We start from the raw sequence: 21841 nt of genomic DNA on the forward strand, positions 1-21841 counted from the left end.
CCATCCTCTACTGCCTTCCCAGGCCATAGCAGAGAGCTGGATTGGAAGAGGAACAGCTGGGACTAGAACCAGTGCCCATACGGGATACTGGCACTTCAGGCCAGGGCATTAACCTGCTGTACCACAGTGCCAGCCCCTACTCAAACTTTTTGAAAAACTTACTTATTTAGAGGTAGAGAGGGAGAGATGGAGAAAGGTTTTCCATGTGCTGCGTCACTCTCCAAATTGCCTCAATAGCTGGAGCCGAGCCAATCCAAAGCCAGGAGCTTCTTCTGATTCTCCCACATAGGTGTAAGGCCCCAACACTTGGGTCATCTTCCACTGCTTTCCCAGTCCACAAGCATGAGTTGGATCAGAAGAGAGGCAGCTGGGACACAAACCAGTGCCACAAGTGGCTTAGCCTACTGTGCCACAATGTGGCCCCCTAGTAAATGCTCAAGATAGTTTCCAAACTGGAAAATTCTCATCCTTGAAGACAAAGTTTTTAAAAAATATCTGGCAGATAGTAAACACTCCTTCATTCAGGGAAAGGTATTTTAGCTTTTTGAAGGCTTTCACCTGACTTTATAATCTTAACTTTCATTATAAAAATTCATCAACTCTAGATTTTAGACTACTCATTCTTATTTATAAACCAGTCTAATTGGGAAGCCAAAGAAGCCCCAACTCAAGAGTTTTCCTTAGTGTGTCAACAAAACGTTGTGCGTTACTGAGATGACAAGAAACGTGAGACAAGGAGAAACAATTCAAACCACAGGATCATTGGCTGCACAGGTCTTGGGATGGGGCTATCTGTGACCCAGGCTTAGGATTTCTGAGTCCAGGTCTGAAGTGGTGGAGGACTGTAGAAGTTGGGGGAAGAGCAGAGCATGTTCAGATACTTGGTTTCACTTGGAGGCTCTTATTTTAGCAGAATTTTCTACAGTCCTTGTGGAAAATTTGAAACTGATTGAAGGCATCATGTATCTAAAAAGTACTCCAGGTTAGGAAGATAGCTCCCAGCAATGACAATACAAACCAGGGTAAACACAAATGGAACAAAGCTAACACTTAGGCTGGGCTGTAAGTGATGCTTTAGAGCTTTACCTGGTTCATTTGGACATCACATATTTTACCTCCCATTGCAGCCCTTTTTAAGGTGCTACCTAATCCTGGCAGATGTAGGCAATACCAAAGAGCAAAGGATTTGTTTACTTCTTAATGTCATTGTTAAGCTTACACAGTTTGATTTTATGTCAAAGTTAATAAAAATGACTATAAAGCTTATATAAAAAATTAAAAGACTACCTTTAACTGAAACAAAACTAGATAATAGCAACAATACTACAGACCTATTTGGAATCGAGAAAGTTCAACTTTTGTAAGTCATCCTTACATGAATATGTGCAGCAACACCTTTTTGGAATATTGTACTATCAGGAGCTGAGCTCATCAAAATTGGAGGTGCTGCCGATGCAATACTTGGGGCAAGACCATGGTTTTAGGAGCTAAGAAATATTGAAGACTCTTAAATTTATGAATAATAAATTCAATTAACCTATTTGGAGGGAGAATTGATAAAGGTCGAAGATATCAATGACTGACAAAATAAAGCTATGGACTGTGGCTATTTTGTTGTTGAACTTACTTATATGAAGTCAGTCTCATGACTTCATCTTACGGATGAGCAAGTAGACTCGTGAGGCACTGACTGCCCAAGGTCACCCAGCTGGTAGGTGCCAGAGCATTCTAAGGGCTCAGATGATTTTTCTGCAGCATCTGGATTGCTACAAAACAACTGGTCCATTACTCAGACTTCCAGCAAACAGTTTCAACATTAATTGCTAGAAAATGACTTCTAAGTGATATTACTTAGAAGTCTTAGAATTATGCTAGACTGGTTTAGGAAACGTAAGAATCAGCAGTCAGGGGCCGGCGCCAGCATCCCATATGGGCACCGGATTCTGTCCCGGTTGCTCATTTTCCAGTCCAGCTCTCTGCTGTGGCCTGAGGCAGTGGAGGATGGCCCAAGTGTTTGGGCCCTGCACCTGCAAGGGAGACCAGGAAGAAGCTCCTGGCCTCGAATCGACATGGTGCCAGCTGTGGCGGCCTTTTGGGGAGTGAACCAACGGAAGAAAGACCTTTCTTTCTCTCTCTCTCACTGTCTATAATTCTACCTGTCAAATAAAAATTAAAAAAAAAATCAACAGGGAGATTGCTGGATGCTTGGACAAGATTCATGTACCAGCCTTGCTACAACCACGATATTAGGATCAAGAATTTTATCAGCAGAAGAAACTAAGAACTTTAGACATGCTTCTGAGAAATTGCCAACTAATATATTTGTGAACATCTTCATAAATGTATACTACGACCCTGTGTCTTATTAATTCCATTAGACTCCTCATAGGTATCCCTTGTGTCTTTGGATTAGATTCTAATGCAGAAATTTATAATATAACTTCTAGAGTATGTTTCAGTACCTGGCACAGTTTTTAATAAATGGATGAGTGGGTATGGGGAACAAGGGCTGTGCAGTTGATCCTTAAAAAAAAAAAACACAATAGAATCTTTAAAAGTAGGGAGAGAGAGGGCTACTGCTTGTAGTGACTGCCTTGCAAAGAACCTGGTATGGAAAAGGGAGGTGGAGAGAATAACTTTGTGATTGAGGACTCCAGCAGATACAACCTCAGCCAGGCAATTAAGCCTACTAGCTCACTGTCAGTCATTCTAATAGTGAGTTCCTTTGTATGATGTGACAGGATGTCACTTAGCCTCTTTAGTCATCCCCCAAATAGGCACCCAGGTCTAACTATATGAGAGTATTATCCGATAGATCCCAACTAAAGGACGTTCTACAAAATAACCTGAGTAGTATTCTTCAAAACTTTCAAGGTCATCAGAATTCTAAGAAATGGCACAGCTAAGAGAAGCCTAAGGAGATATGATTAGATATAATGTGGCATCTTGGAAGAGATTCTGAAGCAGAAAAGGGACATGAGGCAAAAGCAAAGACTTGCATGAAATGTTGACTTTAGTCAAACTGTTAGGTGTTTTTCTGTGTTGCTATGAAAATGATTAATACATACTTCACAAACCAAGACATAGTCATGGTGGCCGCAACAGCCAGGTGGCTGAAAGACTTGTGTGAGGACTGGCGATGTGGAACAGTGGGTTAAGCCCCTGCCTGTGATGCTGGCATCCCATATAAGCACCGGTTGGAGTCCCAGTCATTGCACTTCCAGTCTGGCTCCTTGCTAATGCACCTGGGAAAGCAGTGAGAGATCTCTCTAATCGTGCTACTGTTGATGGTGGTGGGAAGGCAGGTGGTGGAACAGGTGGGCCTTCCACGGGATGGCCAGAATGTCCAACGTGGCTTCCCTGAATCTCTATGATCATGTGCAGATGGGAAGTCTAGAGCCTGGAACCCAGCAGTGCATGGGGCACAGGTGTGGATCCCTCTCACTGGGGCTCACCACTGCCCCTGCACTGGAGCTGCTCTTTGGCCGCCAGTTGAAGGAACCAGAGACCCAAAGAAATAACTTGTCCAGACTCAAACAGCTGAGAAGGTGGCAGGGACTAGAGCCCTGGGCAGATGACAATTGTCTCCTGCTTTGGAGCCGCGGAATCTGAACAGTCCAGGGGGCACTTGGTGGGGACCAACTAGTGGCTTCCTTTCATCTGTGGTAGGGTCCCCACATAGGCAATGCTAGGAATGCTTCCTATTGTCCTATAAAATAACATTCTTCCTGCAGGGAGGCAGCCCACAGGGTGAGGTATGTGCACTCACATACACATTAATGCCTGCTTTTCCACCTTTGAGTGACACTATGCTTACTTTTCTACCTTTGAGTCACTCCATTATAAAGAGTATTTTAGTCTCTTTGACCTTGGCTGAGGAGACCATGAGAGGGTGTGGGAGAACTAGTTTTCTGTCTCCCTGAGTGCTGATGCTGGGCTTTAGCTGGCTGATGCCACGAAGAATTGTGGACTTGGATTTGCCAGTGCTGGTGTGTTTCTTTTTCTTTTTTTGAAAGTAATCAGAAAATCTTGCAGTTTCACATCATGAAAATGATCTTTATTTGGTAATCACTGTTTGGACTAGAGACCCTAAGCATCCAGGATTCCGAGTTGACAGCTCTGTTTATGACGAGGGGCTCCTGCCATTGTCTTACTTTCCTGCCATGAGGGCAAAGGATTCGGGGATAGCAGGTGGGTCTCTGGTTCTTCAGTGAAAACGGACAGTTTCCAGTATGCAGGTGCAAAGTGGAGCATCAGCGTGAAGATGCAAGGTTTTTTTTTTTTTTTAGGTAATAGTGACATTTGGGGGCAGAAAGGAAATTCTGTTTCTCTAGAACAAATCAGAACTGCTTTTAGTGAGGTCTTAATTCCAAGAACACTTCTCTGACTTGCCGTTAAGGTCTATGCAGACTTACCAAATTATCTCTGTATGAGAAGACTGATAGGTGGCAACCCTTTTTTTTTTTTTCTTTTAAAGATTTTGAGAGGTAGAGTTATAGACAGTGAGAGGGAGAGACAGAGAAAGGTCTTCCTTCCATTGGTTCACTCCCCAAATATGCGCAACAGCTGGAGCTGCGCTGATCTGAAGTTGGGAGCCAGGTGCTTCCTCCAGGTCTCCCATGCGGGTGCAGGGCCCAAAGACTTGGGCCATCATCTACTGCTTTCCCAGGCCATAGCAGAGAGCAGGATTGGAAGAGGAGCAGCTGGAACTAGAACCGGCACCCATATGGGATGCTGGCGGTGCAGTCGAAGGATTAACCTAGTAAGCCACGGCACCGGCCCTGGCAACCCTCTGTTTTTAAACCCTGAAACCTCTTTATGGTGCAGGAAATAATTTGCTGACTGTAGACGGAGGGGTGCTATCTAACGGTCACTGGCCTGGCAAGGTCTTAATGCAGTGAGCACAAGGCCCTTACATTGTAAAGGGGCAAGCATCTGCTCTTGGACAGAGACCCTGTCAAACAGAAGCTTGTTGGCTTGTGGACAAATCGTGACTTGCTGCTCCTGAGTGAAGTAGTGCCTAACATGATTTGGAGTAGTTAAGACCCCAGAGGAAGTGCAATGGAAGTCTACCATCACAGGGAGGCTCCCGCCTTCTAGAAGTGCGGCATACCATGCAATAAGCATGTAACCTATGGGTTACCTGTTTCATTGAACAGAAACTTGTACCTTTTATAAGATAAAACTTCACAGGTAACTTCAAGTCCAGGATCACTAATCAATAGTAAACTATCACTGAGGCTGGCGTTGTGGCACAGTGGGTTAAGCCACCGCTTGCAACACTGGCATCCCAGTGTTCTCAGTGACTCAGGTGGAGATTGATGGATAAATATTGATGCTGAAACTGAAGAAGGGAATGGTGCTGTGACATAGTAGATCAAGCCTCTGCCTGCAGTGCAGGCACACCATATGGGCCCTTGTTGGCGTCCCGGCTGCTCCGCTTCTGATCCAGCTCCCTGCTAATGTACTGGCAAAGCAATGGAAGATGGTTCGGTGCTTGGGCCCTTGACACTCACATGGGAGACCCAGAAGTAGCTTCTGGCCCTAGTCTCAGCCATTGTGACTATTTGGGGAGTTAAACCAGTGAATGGAAGATCTCTCTCCTCCCCACCCCTTTTCTCTGTAACTCTGCCTTTCAAGGCAACAAATTGTTCAGTACAGTAAGCTCTTTTTGATTGAACGAAGGTCCATTTCTTTAAAGATCTATTTTTTGAAAGAGGTAGAGACAGGTCTTCGATCTGTTGGTTCACTCTCCAAATGGCCACCATGGCCAGAGCTGTGCTGATCCAAAGCCAGGAGGTTGGAGCTGCTTCTGGTCTGCCATATGGGAGCCCAAATACTTGGACAATCTTCTGCTTTCCCAGGTCATACCAGAGAGCTAGATCAGGAGCAGCCAGGACACAAACTCGCGCCCATATAGCATGCTGGCACTGCAGAATGGGGCTTTACCCCACTGTGCCACAGCACTGGCCCCAAAGTCCATTTCCTCAAATGTTTAGTGGGTTTGTGTTCTGTGCATATATGAAATTCAAAGTCTGTCATTTTTATTTTTTTGGCCTTAAATCGAAATTTTAGATGCTTTTTAATTCTAAAAATTTTAGTTATGGGGCAAGCACTGTGGTGCAGCTGGTTAAAGCCCCAGCCTGCAGCACTGGCATCCCAAATGGGTGCTGTTTCGAGTCCTGTCTGCTCCACTTCCGATCCAACTCTCTGCTATGGCCTGTGAAAGCAGTCCTTGGGCCCCTGCACTTATGTGGGAGACCCGGAAGAAGCTCCTGGCTTCCGATCTGCTCATCTCTGGCCATTGCAGTCACTGGGAGAGTGAACCAGTGGAATGGAAGACCTCTCTGTCTCTCTGGCTCTACTTTTTTCTGGAACTGTTTTTCATATAAATAAAATCTTTAAAAAAATCATTAGCTCTCCCATCTGCTGGTTCTCCAAATGCCTGTAATGGCCATAACTCAGCTAAGCCAAAGTCCAGAGCTGGTAACTTGATCCAGGTCTCCCACATGGGTGGCAGGGACCCAGTTAGCAGCCATCACTTGCTGCCTCCACTGATGTGTTGTAGTAATAAGCTAGAATCCTGGGAGTTGAACCCAGGAACTTCAGTGTGGGATGCAGGTGTCTTAACTACTAGGCAAAATATGCCTTCCTGGGTACTTCATATTTGTAAGCCTTCTGTCTGTGACTGTGCTGTTGGAATCCAAGAGGAAGATGACTCTGACCTTGGCAAGGCAGGGTGAAGAGTCTCTTGCTCTTGTTCCCTACGCCTTACTTCTCCTACCTTCCCATTACTGTAAGAAGATGGGTTACCTTCTTCCTTCCTTTTCTATAGACAGTGATCAAATGAAAAAATGTTCAACTTCACTCATGCAAATTTTAAGTAGTCACAAAATCGTGAACACTGTAATTTGTATCAATTTGACAAAATTTAAAACAAGTTTGTCAGTCACCATTTTGGTCTCCTTTAAGCATACACAGATGACCAAAGTATTACCGGGTACCTGAAGAGATCTAGTCCAGAAGATAGACTCCAGGACAAACAACTCAGGTGACAGAGGCTATGAAGAGAACAGAAAGAGAAATCAGCATTCTTACAAAAAGACAAGAAATTTACTTTAAAAATAGTATTCTTTAATAGAAAACACAGTGTAACCTTTAAGAAATTTAATTATGGGACCAATGGCCAGTGTTGTAGTACGGCAGGTGAAGCTGCCAAGTGCAATGCTGGCATCCCATGTGGGCATCAGATCCAGTCCAGCTGCTCCATTTCTCATCCACCTCTTTGCTAACGTGCCTGGGAAAGCAGCAGAAAACAGGCCAAGTACTTGGGCCCCTGCACTCATATGGGAGACACTGATGGAGTTCCTGGCTTCAGTTTGGCTCCGTCTTGATGCTGTGACCATTTGGGGAGTGCACCAATAGATGGAAGCACACGTGTCTCCCTAACTCTCTAATTGCCTTTCGGGTAAACAAATATAGCCTTTAAAAAATTTAATGAATTGGCCGGCGCCGCGGCTCACTAGGCTAATCCTCCGCCTTGCGGCGCCGGCACACTGGGTTCTAGTCCCGGTCGGGGCGCCGGATTCTGTCCCGGTTGCCCCTCTTCCAGGCCAGCTCTCTGCTGTGGCCCAGGAGTGCAGTGGAGGATGGCCCAAGTGCTTGGGCCCTGCACCCCATGGGAGACCAGGAGAAGCACCTGGCTCCTGCCATTGGATCAGCGCGGTGCGCTGGCCGCGGTGGCCATTGGAGGGTGAACCAACGGCAAAGGAAGATGTTTCTCTCTGTCTCTCTCTCTCTCTCACTGTCCACTCTGTCAAAAAAAAAAAAAAAAATTTAATGAATTAAATTATCATAAAATCCAAAGCAAAGAATTGGAAATTAGAAAATATATATAAGAATGAGAACCAGTCTGAGTATCAGTATCAGAATTATAGGATTTTTAGGTGGGAAAACACAATAGAGTAGGGTGAAATAATTTAAGAAACCTTCATGTCTGAAGGAGGTATCAGGTTGAAGGGGACTGAGTATTTAGCCAAATGGATGACAATAGATTAATTACAAGATAGCATGCTTATGAAATTTTACTTGGGAACTTCGAAAAAGAGAACCATACAAACAAGCAGACAAAACAGGGCACATACAACACTTGAGTGGAAATGATTCTTTCTTAACAGCAACACTGGAAGCTTAAACAGTGGATCAAGGCTTCCAAAATTCTAAAATAATTTTTGCCTTCAACTCTAGACCCAACGAAGTGGAAGGATTATATAATCCTAACATAGAAGACCTAAAACATTGAACTCTACGCATCCGTTGTTACAATGTGACTGGAGGATGTTCTTCATCAAAACAGAGATGAGTAAATCAAGGAAGAAAACATGATCAGGAAACTGAGGTTGAGCAGGAGAGAATCAGAAAATCCCAGAATGACTGTGGTCCAAGGTGTAGGGGACAAGCACCTCTGATTGATGTAGGTTTGAATGTGTGGTTTAGGAAAGAGTTATCATAGTTGTGTCTATGCTGCTTTGGAAAGTGAACTGATAGTATACTGAAATTCAGTGGAAACATGATTGTATAGATGAAGTACACAGTGTTGATGGTGTGTAGCTGAGACAAGAAATGTATTTCCAACAGGAATGTCTGTGTGGATGTCTGGAATCTGTTAACCAACATCTTGCAGAGATGTGTGGATCCTTATAGTCTGTCTGCAGAAGAAAGCAAAACCTATTGCAGGCGTTCATATGTGTTTGTGTCTGTATATGCGTTGACTGACTCGAGAGATACACGTGAAGTTGACAATGGTGATAAACTGTGGATAAGGGAAGCATATGGCAGGTGGGGAAGGTGCTGAGGAGGCAGCTCATATTTCACTCCTTAATATTATGTTGAGTGCATACATGTTATTTAAAGGTGAATAAAATCTTAAATGGAAAATAAAAAATGAGGAAAAATATTACCATAATGTACATAAGAGACTCTTCCCTTTTCCATTTAAAAATTTTTCTCTACTTGTAACATGAGGGTTTTTTTGAAGTTACAAATATTTACGTTCTGTTTTGATATGGAAGAAAGGTACTTGCCAAATACGAATAACAGATTAAGAATTCTTAGAGGCTAAATAATTGATGATATGAATGATGAAACTTCTCTGGTTCCACAGGAGTAATTCTATAGTTGTAGGTGCCCTTTAGTGAAGGGAATAGAATTCAAGTAATTCTAAACTTGAAAACCTTGCTCCATTAGGATCGTATTTTCAGTATTAATTACCTGGCGGCCACACCGTGGGAAGATGCTTGCAACAGCATTGACAAGGCAAAAGTTGATGCTGAAAGGTCAATGGGTCCCTTCACTTCTGTGTTCAAGATGCTGGTCTCGTCCAGGTCCTCGTAGTACACAGTTGTTTATTTTGAAACTTAATTCAGAGTTTGCTTTTTTTCTTTCAAACCATTATATGAGAGGTAGAGTTACATATAGAGAGAAGGAGAGACAGGTCTTCAATATGCTGGTTCACTGCCCAGATGGCTGCAATGGCTAGAGCTGAGCCAGTCCAAAGCTGGGAGCTTCCTTGGGGTCTCCCATGTGGGTGCAGCCATCTTCTGCTTTCCCAGCCCACAGCGGAGAGCTGGATTGGAAGTGGAGCAGCTGGGACTTGAACCGGTAGGTTCATCTTCCAATGGAAGATGCCCATAGGGGGCTCCAGTGCTGCAGGCAGTAGCTTTACCTAGCGCTGGCTCCCAACTTTCAAACTGAGAAGTTTGGTTACTGCAAAATCAACTGAAGTCTTATGTTTTTCTTTTTCAAGATACATTTATCTGAAAGGCAGAGTTAGGTATTAGAGATACCTATCATCTGCTTGGTTCACTCCCTAAATGGCCACAACAGCTTGAGTTGGGCCAGGCTGCAGTCAAGAGCCTGGAGCTCAGTTGGAGTCTCTCATGTTGACGGCAGGGGCCTGAGCACTTGGGCAGTCTTCTGCTTTTCCGGGCACATTTGCAAAGAGCTAGTTCAGAAGTGGAGCAGCTGAGACTTGAACCAGTGCTCACCAGGGGTGCTGGTGTTGGAGGTGGTGGATGAACCTGTTGTGTCACATCAACCCCTCTTATGGTTTCCTTGACCTTTATCCATTGAGTCCTGATTCTCATGTATTTTCCTCCATTCCTTTGCTATTCAGCTTCTACAGTTATTGGGGCCTAAAATAGTGTTTGCATTCATTTATATTATCCCATATTAATCACATTTCCTGTGGCACTCATTTATATGAGGCAAGATGGAAGGTATTATCCTAGATAACCAGGATTCAGTATGACAATTCATAACTGTTTGACATTTAGTGTTTATATTCCAAGTAGCATAAATGAGGAACGAAGTTGAACAAGTTAACACTCACTGTCTTTTTAAGAGGAAAAGAAGGGGCATCCTGGAAAACAATAGAAAGGAATAAGGGCAAACTGCTTTAAAGAAGCAAATATTTGGGTTTCTTGGTGGCAATCGGGAGGGCACCTCAGGACTTGGTCACTGAAGTTCCCTGCTGTCTTGCTGTGCTTCATTTTGAAGACATTCTTGGTTTATCTCAGTGTCCTAAATAAAATTGTGGCCACTATTCAGGTGGAGGGGCGAAACGGTGGTAATGATTGTGTGAGAATAGGAGAGATAGCTAATGTGTCCTTTCACAAATGCTTAGAGAAAACTCCTACTGTTAAATGTTGGGGAGAAGGGTGACCTTCCACTTGGTGTATATACTAATATGAGTTCTCGGTGATTTGGGGTGGAGATTGATAGGTAAATATTGATGGTGAAAATGAAGGAGGAGCTGGTGCTGTGGGCATAGTAGGTTAAGCCTCTGCCTGTGGTGCTGGCACCCCAAATGGGATCTGGTTTGTGTCCTGGCTGCTCCTGTTCTGATCCAGCTCCCTACTAATGCCCCGGGAAAGCAATGGAAGATGGCCCAAGTGCTTGGGCCCCTGCACCCCTGGAAGAAGCTCCTGGCTTGGATCAGCCCAGCTCCAGCCACTGAGGCCATTTGGGGAATGAACCAGCGGATGGGTGACCTTTTTCTCTCCCTCTATGGCTCTGCCTCACAAATCTTTAAAAATTAAGAAGTGAAAAATTTAACCCAAGCCAAATCAAGCAGTAGGAAAGGCAACTTTTTGCCTCATTAACCAAAAAAAAAAAAAAAAAATCTAGGATAAAGCTGGATATAGAAACTTAAGATGCATTATCAAGATGTGGCTCTTTTTGGCTTCCTAGCTCTGTCTTCAGCTGTGTTGGCTTCATTTCCAAATCGTGTGAAATCCCGGCCCTACTCATCACAATCCCAAATCCAGTGGTAGAGGATTTCATCACTGTACACAAAGCAAACATCTCAGACTAGTATTGCACCTTGGATTTGATGGCTCTGGTCTAATTTGTATGTCCATCCCTGTGAGTGTTGGAGACAAGGACCACACACATTTTAAAGATTTGAGAGGTTGAGTTATGGTGGGAGAGAGAAAGGTCTTCCATCTGCTGGTTCACTCCCCAATTGGCTGCAACAACTGGAGCTGAGCTGATCTGAAGCCAGGAGTTTTGTGTGTCCCACATATATACAGAGCCCCAAGCATTTGGACCATCTTTCCACTGCTTTCCCGGGCCACAAGCATAGAGCTAGATCAGAAGAGGAGCAGCTGGGCCAGAAAAAAGCACCCATGTGGAATGCTGGCACTGCAGGTGGAGGCTTCCCTTACTGTGCCACAGCACTGGCTCCAACCCCAACCATATCTCATCTGTGTCTATGTGCTCAGTGATTGACACGGGTGTTATGCAATGCATAGTAGACACTCGGTATTCAAATGTTATATTAAACTATAAACTGTTCTGAAAGCACTGTTTGTTACTGTACTGTGAGAGCTGCTGTACTATAGCCTAGATTTTATTCAAAATATTTGCAGGATTAGGTGACATGTTTGACTAAAAATGAATGCTAGAATTCATGTATGCCTGAGTGTTATCAGAACTCTATCAAAACTTAATACCATCATTCAGTTCATAAGAAGCAGGAAAGCTACCTAAATCTCAGGCTATCTCAAGATGATGAGATCTACCAAGAGATAAGAGACCTATTGGCGAGAACAGTTTTCATTTCCTTTGAGTTATGTTGATGAGCAGAAGTGGGAGGAGAACCCAGATGATAGTAGAAAATGGGAAGAATTGAATATTCAGAGTATCTGAAGAATCTGAATTTGTCTACTTTTAAAGATTTACTTTATCTGAAAGGTACAGAGGGAGAGGCAGAGACACCTTCCATATGCTGGTTCACTCCCCAAATGGCTGCAACAGCAAGCGCTGGGCCAGATGGGAGCCAGGAGACTCTTCTGGGTTTCCTATGTGGGTGCAGGGGCCCAAGCACTTGAGCCATTCTTGGCTGCTTTCCCAAGCACCTCAGCAGGGAGCTGGATTAGAAGTGGAGCAGCTCAGGATCGAACTGGTGCCCATATGGGATGCCAGCACCCCAGGCGGCAGCTTTTTCTAGTATGCCATGATGCCAGCCCCTGTTGGAGTATCTTGCTGTGATGGGGAGGAAGCAGGCTGTGAGCATGCTGAATTGTTCTTTCATAGTTCTGAGAGTATGAACCATGCACATTATGATCTTCAGACATGTGTTAGAATTCATCTTATGTGGAAATTTGGCATAAATGTTCTGATGGGGCATGTGAAATTTTAATTGAATCTAATCAGAGTGGCTTGAAATATTAGTAGTATCAGTAATGTCTTATTAATGTCTGATCTTAGTTTAATAGAAAAGAATTTCAAAGTTTGGATTATTAGTATGATAGAGGACATTGTACCTAGTCACTCTAAAAAAAGAAATTATTCAGCATTTCTGTAATTATGCCTGTCTCTTAATGGGAACTTCATTTTCAAAGCTTTTCTTCATCATGTGATTTCCACTGAATGCCAACTTCAACTTTTCCTCGAGCATGAAAAGATGAAAGACCCGGAGATACCTCCAACTTCGTGACATCATTGATAATTGCATTTCCAATCATGCTTGTTTGTTCAGTTTGCATAATCTCAAAATTCAGCGATGTAAACCAATTGAAAATGAAGGTAGTGACTTAAACATCAGGTCTTGGTGCTCCAATTGCCTGGGAAACTGTAGGAATGCATCAGTTGAGCTCAGAATTGGTCCTGACATTCAAACATGCTGCTAAATATTTAAAGTATTCAGGAGAAATGTAGTGTCATTTAAGTGAATGTGATGTTAACCTGAATGAATAATAAGACATGTGCTTTGAGAAGGTTCATAATGAAGCAGTTTTATGAATGGTTTGGTTATTACACACGTGTTTTAGAATACTTGAATGCTTGCAAACAAATGATCTATCTTACAGATGGAGATGTGTATTTTGTAGGCAGTGTTGTGATTTGTAGAGAATTTGCAGGTGAACTCATGGATTCAATCCTGCTGTAAATCATCAGCAGCTACTGGCTTGCCTTGGTTCTTTTTTTTGCCAACAGAGGAATGAATTACAGTTCAGAGAGACAAAAGTAGGGATGGTAAAGCAAGAGGTATTGAAATGCGTTCCAAGTGAGGAACAGGCCAAGAAAACATGTTGGCTCCCTTTCTTCCTGGTTTAGGCTTTTAACCCTAAGTCATGAGGGACACTGGTGATGTGGCCTTATTACTCATGATTGGTGTTTGTTAGGAAACTGGCACAGTTTTAGCCAGGTGGCTGCATGGCCCAGCTACCTGAGCCAGGCTCCACCCCCATCCTGATGGGATTTGCTGCTCCTGCTTCCCTGCCCACCCTCAGGCAAAGTTTTAAAAGGGCCTGTTCCTGCACACGCACTCTCTTGGTTCTTCCCTCTTGGCCCTTCTCTCCTATGCTCTCTTGGTTCCTCTCCTCCTCTCCTCTCGTCTCTCTGCTCTATCTTCTAACCTCACTAGCTCCTCTCCTCTGGCTCTCTCTGTTATACTCTTTCTCTCTTTTTCCTTCGCCGCCCCTTCACTCCGGTCTGTTGGGTGTTCCCCAATAAACCCTTTCGCTTACTCCGGTGTTTGGTGTGTTTTGCAACGGCTAACATTAATATATAACAGTGTTTGTGATTGACATCTGGGAGCTGTGCACCTTTGGGCGCTCTGCACAGACACTGCCGACCCAACTTTTCTAAAGTTTGAGCTCCCATGTTATCAGAATACTTGACAAGTTAAACTGAGAAGTGGTTGGTCTTGAGTGGGTCCTCGCAGAGAGCAGAGTCCATGGTTTCACCCCTGGAAGAGGGTCTCATGACCCCTCCCCATGTTCATACCCGATTTTTATGTCTAACATAGCTGCTTAGCTGACTGCATCTGCTGCCTAACCTTCGGTGCCTTAGTTCCCACAGCTCTCAAATGGGGCTAGTGATACTTCCATCTCCATCTTACTTGCAGAGATGTGGGGGCTAAATATCCACTATAGACTTCCTTGTGTGTGTCTTGACACATCCTAAAGAAAAGTTATAAAGTACATTTTTTTGTGGCATGCATGGAATCATAAAATGCAGTGTCAGAACGTGTAGACAGACACCTGGGGAAGCCTGCGGTGGGTGTGCAGCCGGAGGATGGCACTGGAAAGTTGAGTAGTTAACTTGCAGCTGCCAGTTGTGTGTCTTTCTGTGTCCCCCTAGGAAACAACTTCACTCTGTCTCCACATTGCAGGATGGTGCTTCTCAGAGCACAACCTAAGGACCAGTTAATCGGGATCAGCAGGGCTGCTTGTTAAATGCAGAGTCCTAAGCCCCAGCCTAGCCCAGCCGGGTCAGAATTAGAGTGGCGACTAGCGTTTCAGCAAGTGTCCGAGTTGCTTCTCGTGCGGGACATGCTTTGAGAGCTGTTGTCAGTTGCTCAGCATCCCTTCCTTGTGCTGTAATCCCGTTCTCATTGATTTTGAACTTCAGGTGTCGTCTTTTTCTCAGCTCGAGGTGCTTGCGTATCTCCTGTGCAGGGACTTCGGAGATTTCTTTCAAGACCACAGACCAGAATTGATCCTTTTCTTTGCAAGGCCTTGTTGGCTACCTTCTTGACCCCCCTGTATTGTGTGCCTGCTTCACCATCTCCAGCCCATTTCTTTCCCCCTAGTTGCCATGACTGCGGTATGAAATCATTGTGACTTGAGTCACAGGAAAGATGTTCTCGAGTTGACCCTGCTGTGGATCAGAGCAGCTGCTACCCAAGGAAGCATGGGAAAACATCTCACCCATGCTCTGCCCTTTTTCCTTCTCTTTCTGCCGTCTTCTCTTTCTTTCCTTCCACGAACGTTGCTGGATTGTAAGTCCAGAAGGAGTTTTGTAGCCAGGGAAGGAGAACTGTCTTATTTCTTCTCCCAACTCCCTAAGCCTCATGGCAAGTTGCTTAAAAGGGACAGCCTTCCAGAATCTGTCCCTTTTGACCCATGTCCTCTCCTGAACTCCATCTGAACTCTGCAGCCCCGTGTGGATTTTGCAGTCAAAAGCATGTGTAACCTCATGAGCAATCTCAAAGTACATTGTTTAAACATAATGGAACATTGTTTCTAAATCTTAAAATACATCAAGAACACAAGTACTGGTTGGTCCCTAAAAGTATGTGTTGCCAAGTAGAAATTCCATGTACATGAATTTTTTACTTGTCTAAGGTAACGATGAATAGGAAGCATTCAGCTCATAGGCTACGTTGTAATGCAACTCTCCTTTAAAACGCATGAACTTGTTATGTTCGTGTGACTGATCCCACAGATCCATTGGAATCCTAATGATCCATGAGCTGCATTGTGCGCATTTTTGGTGGTTTATCTACATTACAAAGCAGAACTTTGAAGAGGCCCCTGCACTGTAGTGCTTGCGAAAGCACTGACTCACATACACACAGACTGTAGTCAGAAGACAGTAATCAAAGATTTGGGCAAGAAGGAAATCACACTTTTCTGAACTGCTTATTTTACAGCAACATGGACGTGTTGTAGGAAGTGGAAGAAATTTAAGTCTTAGAAATAGACCTTTTTGAAAGGTTTATCAGTTACTTGAATAATGAAACACTGGAGATTCTCAAATATGATACATTTAAGGAAAAATGTAGGTTCCGATTAAGAAACCCATTTATTGACGCTTTATCTTCAACTGTTTGATTTTTTTTTTTTTGTCTGGTGTTTTGCCGTTTCATGTTGGGGAAAGATTGACTTTAACTTTCCATGTTGCTGCTTAGATTTTTCTTAGTGTATTTACAACCATATTTTTTCTATTAATAAACTAATTTATTATTGGTATAGGAACTAAAGAAAAGGTATAAATAGTAAAACAAGAACCGTAATAATAATGATTTTTAACTTCCATTGTCACATTTGAGTTAATGGCTTTTATTTGACAATTATATCTTACTTGTTTACTAACCAAACTAATGGAAATATGAGATGTTTGAATAATTTTCTTTTTTTTTTTTTCTGTAGGGATGCCCTCTGCATCTTTATTAGTAAATCTTCTTTCAGCTTTGCTCCTTCCCTTTGTTGCTGGAGGAACAGAAATAAGATTTGCTGGACAAACAGAATTTGTTGTTAATGAAACAAGTACAACTGTTATTCGTCTAGTCATTGAAAGGGTAGGAGAGCCAGCAAATGTTACTGCGATTGTATCGGTAAGAAATGATTGCAGTTCTGTTCTTACTGAAATACACATAAAATTTCTTAATTTCAGTGGCAATGATTTTTTTTTTTTACAGTTCAAAATGTTGAATACAACTTTCATTGTAATAAATGACTTGTAGAAAATACTGTTCTTCCTATCTGATTGGTATATATAGTGGTCTGACCTATCCATGTACATTTGATGACAATACTTTATTTACTTTGAGATTGATTTATTTGAAAGTCGGAGTTGAACAGAGGTCTTCTATCTGCTGGTTTACTTCCCAGATGGGTGCAATGGCTGGGTGTGGGCCAGGAGGAAAAAGGATAAAGCCAGGAGTTCTCGAGTTCAGGTCTTTCTCTAGTTCCAGGCTTTTATTCAACTAATAGATTAAATTATCACATTATGAAAGACTGCAAAAATAGAAAAACTATGAAACAAATTATAATTTAATAGGTTGATAATTGTGACATGTATATATTGAATTTCAGTTCAAATATTTGATTTTCTTAAAATTTTGATAAGTTTTCTGAACTTTTTGATAGTGTCACATCACTTTTTCAATTACTTCTCATTGTTTCCAAATTCTGTTATGAATATTCAGTTTTTGGTTGAAATGATCTTCACAGGTTGGATTGTTGCATTTTTCTATTTGTCTTGGTGGCTTTTGAGAAAAACTGCCACTTTCTACAATAAGAATGAATACAACGTTCAAATATCCTCGTTCTTAAATTTCTCAAATGCATGTTTTTGAAAATGATTTTTATCTATTTGAAAGTCAGATTTTACATATCCTGGTTCACTCCCTAGATGTCTGCAATGGCTGGGAGTGGGCCAGGTCTTGCATGTGGGTGGCAAGCACCCAAGAACTGGGGCCATCTTCTGCCTTCCCCAGGTCATTAGTAGGGAGCTGGATCAGAAATGGAGTAGCTGGGGCACCAACTGGTACCCATCTAGGATTCCGGCATTGCAGACTGTGGCTTTACCTACTACAACACAACACCTGTCCCCTTAGTTTATTTTGATAAATAAGAACTTGGAGTTGACCAAAATTTACACGTCAGGTCATTTTTATTTGTACCACATCCAGTGTTTTCCAGTTGCTAGATTATTCATTTTGAGCTCTTTGAGTGGAATCTCATTTTGATTTGCACAAGAAATGGCTCCTTTATAATTTCATAATTATTACTGCTATGGAATCTTCTTAGCAATGCTGAATTTACAGAATAAGATAAAAAGTGAAGGAGTGGTTTCTAATGACAGGTTTAGAATGCTAAAGGAGTTGGGTCTTAACTGGAGTTGAGCGTGAGTATAAACATGACCTCAGGTTGAGAGTTCTGGAGAGCAATTTCTATAAAACTGATAGGGAGGAAGTGTGATTTTTTTAGTTTTTTTAGACTCCTTCTGGCTCTTTGTGAGAGTTTTAGCTGCAAGTTTTCTACCTGTTAGCCTGCTGTCACCTGCTTCAGCTCAATTATAAAAGACCCCACAGCATTATTTTCCTATGTAGTTGTTATGTTTCTATGTAATTACTCTCCTTTCACAGCATAAAGAGATGCTTTAGGATAGAATTTCTTTCTCTGATGTTGGTTTTGATCAGATATTTGTGGTATATGTCTCTGTACATCCTGTCCACTTGATTCTTGCGTTTTCTCTTGACTGTTCCAGTTAACATCCATTTGTGTTAATAAGAAGGATGTATTTTGCCTTTAATAGCTCTATGGAGAAGACACTGGCGACTTCGTTGACACATTCGCTGCAGCTTTCATACCTGCTGGAGAAACAAACAGGACAGTGTACATAGCAGTCTGTGATGATGACTTACCAGAGCCTGACGAGATCTTTATTTTTCATCTGACGTTGCAGGTGAGTCCTTCTCCCTCAGACTTGCACAAATCTTAAAGCTCTATAAAAACCTGTGAGTCTAGAGATAAACCAGGTAACTGGCCATCTTTTTCAGAGGCCAGAAGTGATCATCTCATGATCATTTTGGCGGTCTCGTCAGTTGTCTCTCTAGTTGGGAGCATTCTAGAGCTGGTTTCTGGAATCATTCAGCTGCTTTAAGATTTGCCGTGACAAATGCTCTAGAAAACTCTCTCCCCTTTACCTTCCCTGCTCTCTGATGCACAAAGGACGACCCTGACTTCTGAGTTCAAAGGTACAGGATACGAAAGAGCAGGCATGGAAGTGAGAGGTGCCTATGCCTAGAGTACAGTCAGAGTTCACTTGGGAAAGAGAACTTGAATAGCCTGAGATGTAATTAAGCTTTGTGGCTTGATCTGCTCTGTTGAGGCCATTAGGGCTAACACCATTGTAGTTATTTTTTTCTGGAGGGTGTTGAGAATTGTTTTTAGAAAAAGTGCTTCAGTAGGACTAAAATTTTCAGGAAGATGATCTTGAAACAGTTATATTTTGTATTTATAAAATCATTCTTTTATATTATGCTGCTGTTGATACCAAAAGAAGTATTGCTGAAAACTATCCATTTTTGTAAGAAAAATTGCCTTAATACTTTCTTTGATTTTATCATTTATAAAATAAGTTTTAGCACTTCCTAGAAAACTCAACATTTGAACAAAATTTCATAATATCTATTTCTCAATAGTATTAATTGTTACAGTAATATAATTTATAACAGCCAGGGACTACTTTGAATTACTCAAACCTATGTTATGAATCTTCATAATTAGTGCTTTGAAATCCATGAAAATTTTGATTTGAAACTTCTCTGTATCTCAGCTTTGAACATATTCTCTCAATCTGTTCATTAAATGACTGCTTTTATTCATATTCTGAATACTTGAGGACAAATTCCATTAAAATGATGAAAATGATGACTTTGTTTCCTCAAATTTTTAACTTGTTCTATTTTTGGGCTTTTTTTTTTTTTTTTCCAGAAACCTCCATCAAATGTGAAACTTGGGTGGCCAAGGACTGTTACTGTGACAATATTATCAAATGACAATGCCTTTGGGATTATTTCATTTAATATGGTATGACTACACTATGACGGCTCTAGTGGTTGTTACATATCAGTTTAATTGTTCCGATTATGACCATTTAGTGATGGTAGCTGTTAACATTGTCACAATATGTAAATAAAACTTGATGTAGCCCTGTTTATATCCCAAATTCTGCAGCTCATCCATTGGTTTTCGCTGAGGTTGCTGTGATTTGAGGGTCTCGAACAATCTCATGGTCATCTCTTGTTCTGCCCTCCTGCGGATGATCATGTCACCGGATGTATCACATCCCTTGGCTGATCTCTAACTTGGATCTCTAACAAAGGGCCTTTTGCTTGATTTCCCCAAATGTCACTGAAAACCAAAAGCACTGTCAGACTGTTCTGAAAATTTGGAGTGACTGGGAGATGAGAAAGCGCATTGAAAGAGTACCAAGAAAACCTACAGCAAACTTAAAGCTGAGTAGCAGACATTACAGTGCTTCAGAATTCTGTAGGCAGTCACTGCCCCAGAGGTTTTCCCGTTCGTTAATATTTGCCGAGGGTACAGTGCTTCTCTTCCACCTCAACTTTGCGCAGCAGTTTATTTTCTGTCCCTTAGCAACAAATTGCTGCATCTCTGGCAGTCCTGCGTTCAGAGGATTTTTGCCTTTAGAAAAACTCACAAGATCTCTCCTTGAAAGTGTTTCCAGCTCTTAAAATAAAATATAATACAATTGGATCTGGTTAATAAGATTTAGGCTGTAATAATGGTCCTGAAATAGTCTTTTTAAAACATGTTACGAATTATAAGATATGATACAATATTTTCCAGCTTTTTATTATCATCCAATCTAGATCACTGCTACATTTGGATGTATTGTATGCCATGTTTTTAATACCTTAAATTATCTTTGAAATAAGCTATGCTGTAAATATAGATGAAGTGTCTTTATTAAAAGGGATATTTGCCTAACCTCACTGTAGTACATATTTTGCAACTTCCATTATATTGTCATTTTTTTTTTTTTGACAGGCAGAGTGGACAGTGAGAGAGAGAGAGACAGAGAGAAAGGTCTTCCTTTGCCGTTGGTTCACCCTCCAATGGCCGCCGCGGCCAGCGCGATGCGGCCGGCGCACCGCGCTGATCCGATGGCAGGAGCCAGGAGCCAGGTGCTTTTCCTGGTCTCCCATGGGGTGCAGGGTCCAAGGACTTGGGCCATCCTCCACTGCACTCCCGGGCCACAGCAGAGGGCTGGCCTGGAAGAGGGGCAACCGGGACAGAATCCGGCGCCCCGACCGGGACTAGAACCTGGTGTGCCGGCGCCGCAAGGTGGAGGATTAGCCTAGTGAGCCGCGGCGCCAGCCTATATTGTCATTTACAAACATGAATGAGGTTAGTCATGTCTGTTTGAATGATAGGTTTTAAAAAATAGTTGAATGATAGGGAGGAGAGTAGGGGAACGTGAGTGTGTGTGTGCACCCTCATCCACTGGCTCACTTGCTAAATGCCTGCAATGACTGGGGTTGCTCCAAGCCCAAATTTGGGAGCTAGGGGCTCCATGCAGGCCTCCCATGTAGTGGCAGGAACTCATCTGCTTGAGGCATCACCTGCTGTCTTGGAGAGCACAGGTGAGTAGAAGGCTGAAATTGGGAATGGAGCCGGGACTCAAACCCCAAAGCACTCCAGTATGGGATGCAGGCACCCCAGAGAGCATCTTAGCCAGCCCAGTGCTCACTCCATATTTAGCAGTTCTAAGGTCACGGATTTATCACCTCCTACCCCCCTCATTGCCTGTGCTTTCTCTTCCCCCGTAGCCTTCTTCCATCACAGTGCGTGAACCCAGAGGAAGAGAGGAGTCTGTATCCCTTACTCTCATCAGGGAAAAAGGAACCTATGGAATGGTCACTGTGACTTTCCAGGTGAGTTAACTTTGAAATTGTTTTCCATTGTAGTGCTCAGAGTCCCTGCCAGATGGCTAGTGTTTTAAACATCAATAACCTTGGTATAATAAACATGAGAGTTTAAGAATATTTAAAAAAAAAAATGATTTACTTGAAAGCATTAGAGATCTTCCATCCACTGGTTCAGTCTCCGAATGGCCAAAATGGCTAGAGCTGGACCAGTCTAGAGCCAGGAGCCTCTTCTGGGTCTCCCATATGGGTGCAGGGGCCCAACGTCTTGGGCCATCTTCCACTGCTTCCCCAGACCAGCAGGGAGCTGGACCAGAAGGGGAGCAGCCGGGACTCAAACTGGGGCCTATATGAGATGCCAGTGTCACA

The 21841-nt window shown here is 42.7% G+C and overlaps 1 protein-coding gene across 1 annotated transcript in view; it reads left to right on the forward strand.

Moving 5' to 3' along the window:
• The window catches only part of ADGRV1 (adhesion G protein-coupled receptor V1), a 603645-nt gene that overhangs the window by 35664 nt on the left and 546140 nt on the right, over positions 1–21841 (forward strand). The window contains exons 2-5 of the mRNA XM_089313009.1: positions 16443–16627; positions 18334–18483; positions 19515–19610; positions 21377–21481. Coding sequence (XP_089169135.1) covers positions 16443–16627; positions 18334–18483; positions 19515–19610; positions 21377–21481 — 536 coding nt within the window. The remainder of the gene's footprint in view (positions 1–16442; positions 16628–18333; positions 18484–19514; positions 19611–21376; positions 21482–21841) is intronic.

The sequence above is a fragment of the Oryctolagus cuniculus genome, chromosome 14, assembly GCF_051225735.1.
Source record: "Oryctolagus cuniculus isolate XC-2025 breed Fujian yellow rabbit chromosome 14, ASM5122573v1, whole genome shotgun sequence".
NCBI lineage: Eukaryota > Metazoa > Chordata > Mammalia > Lagomorpha > Leporidae > Oryctolagus > Oryctolagus cuniculus.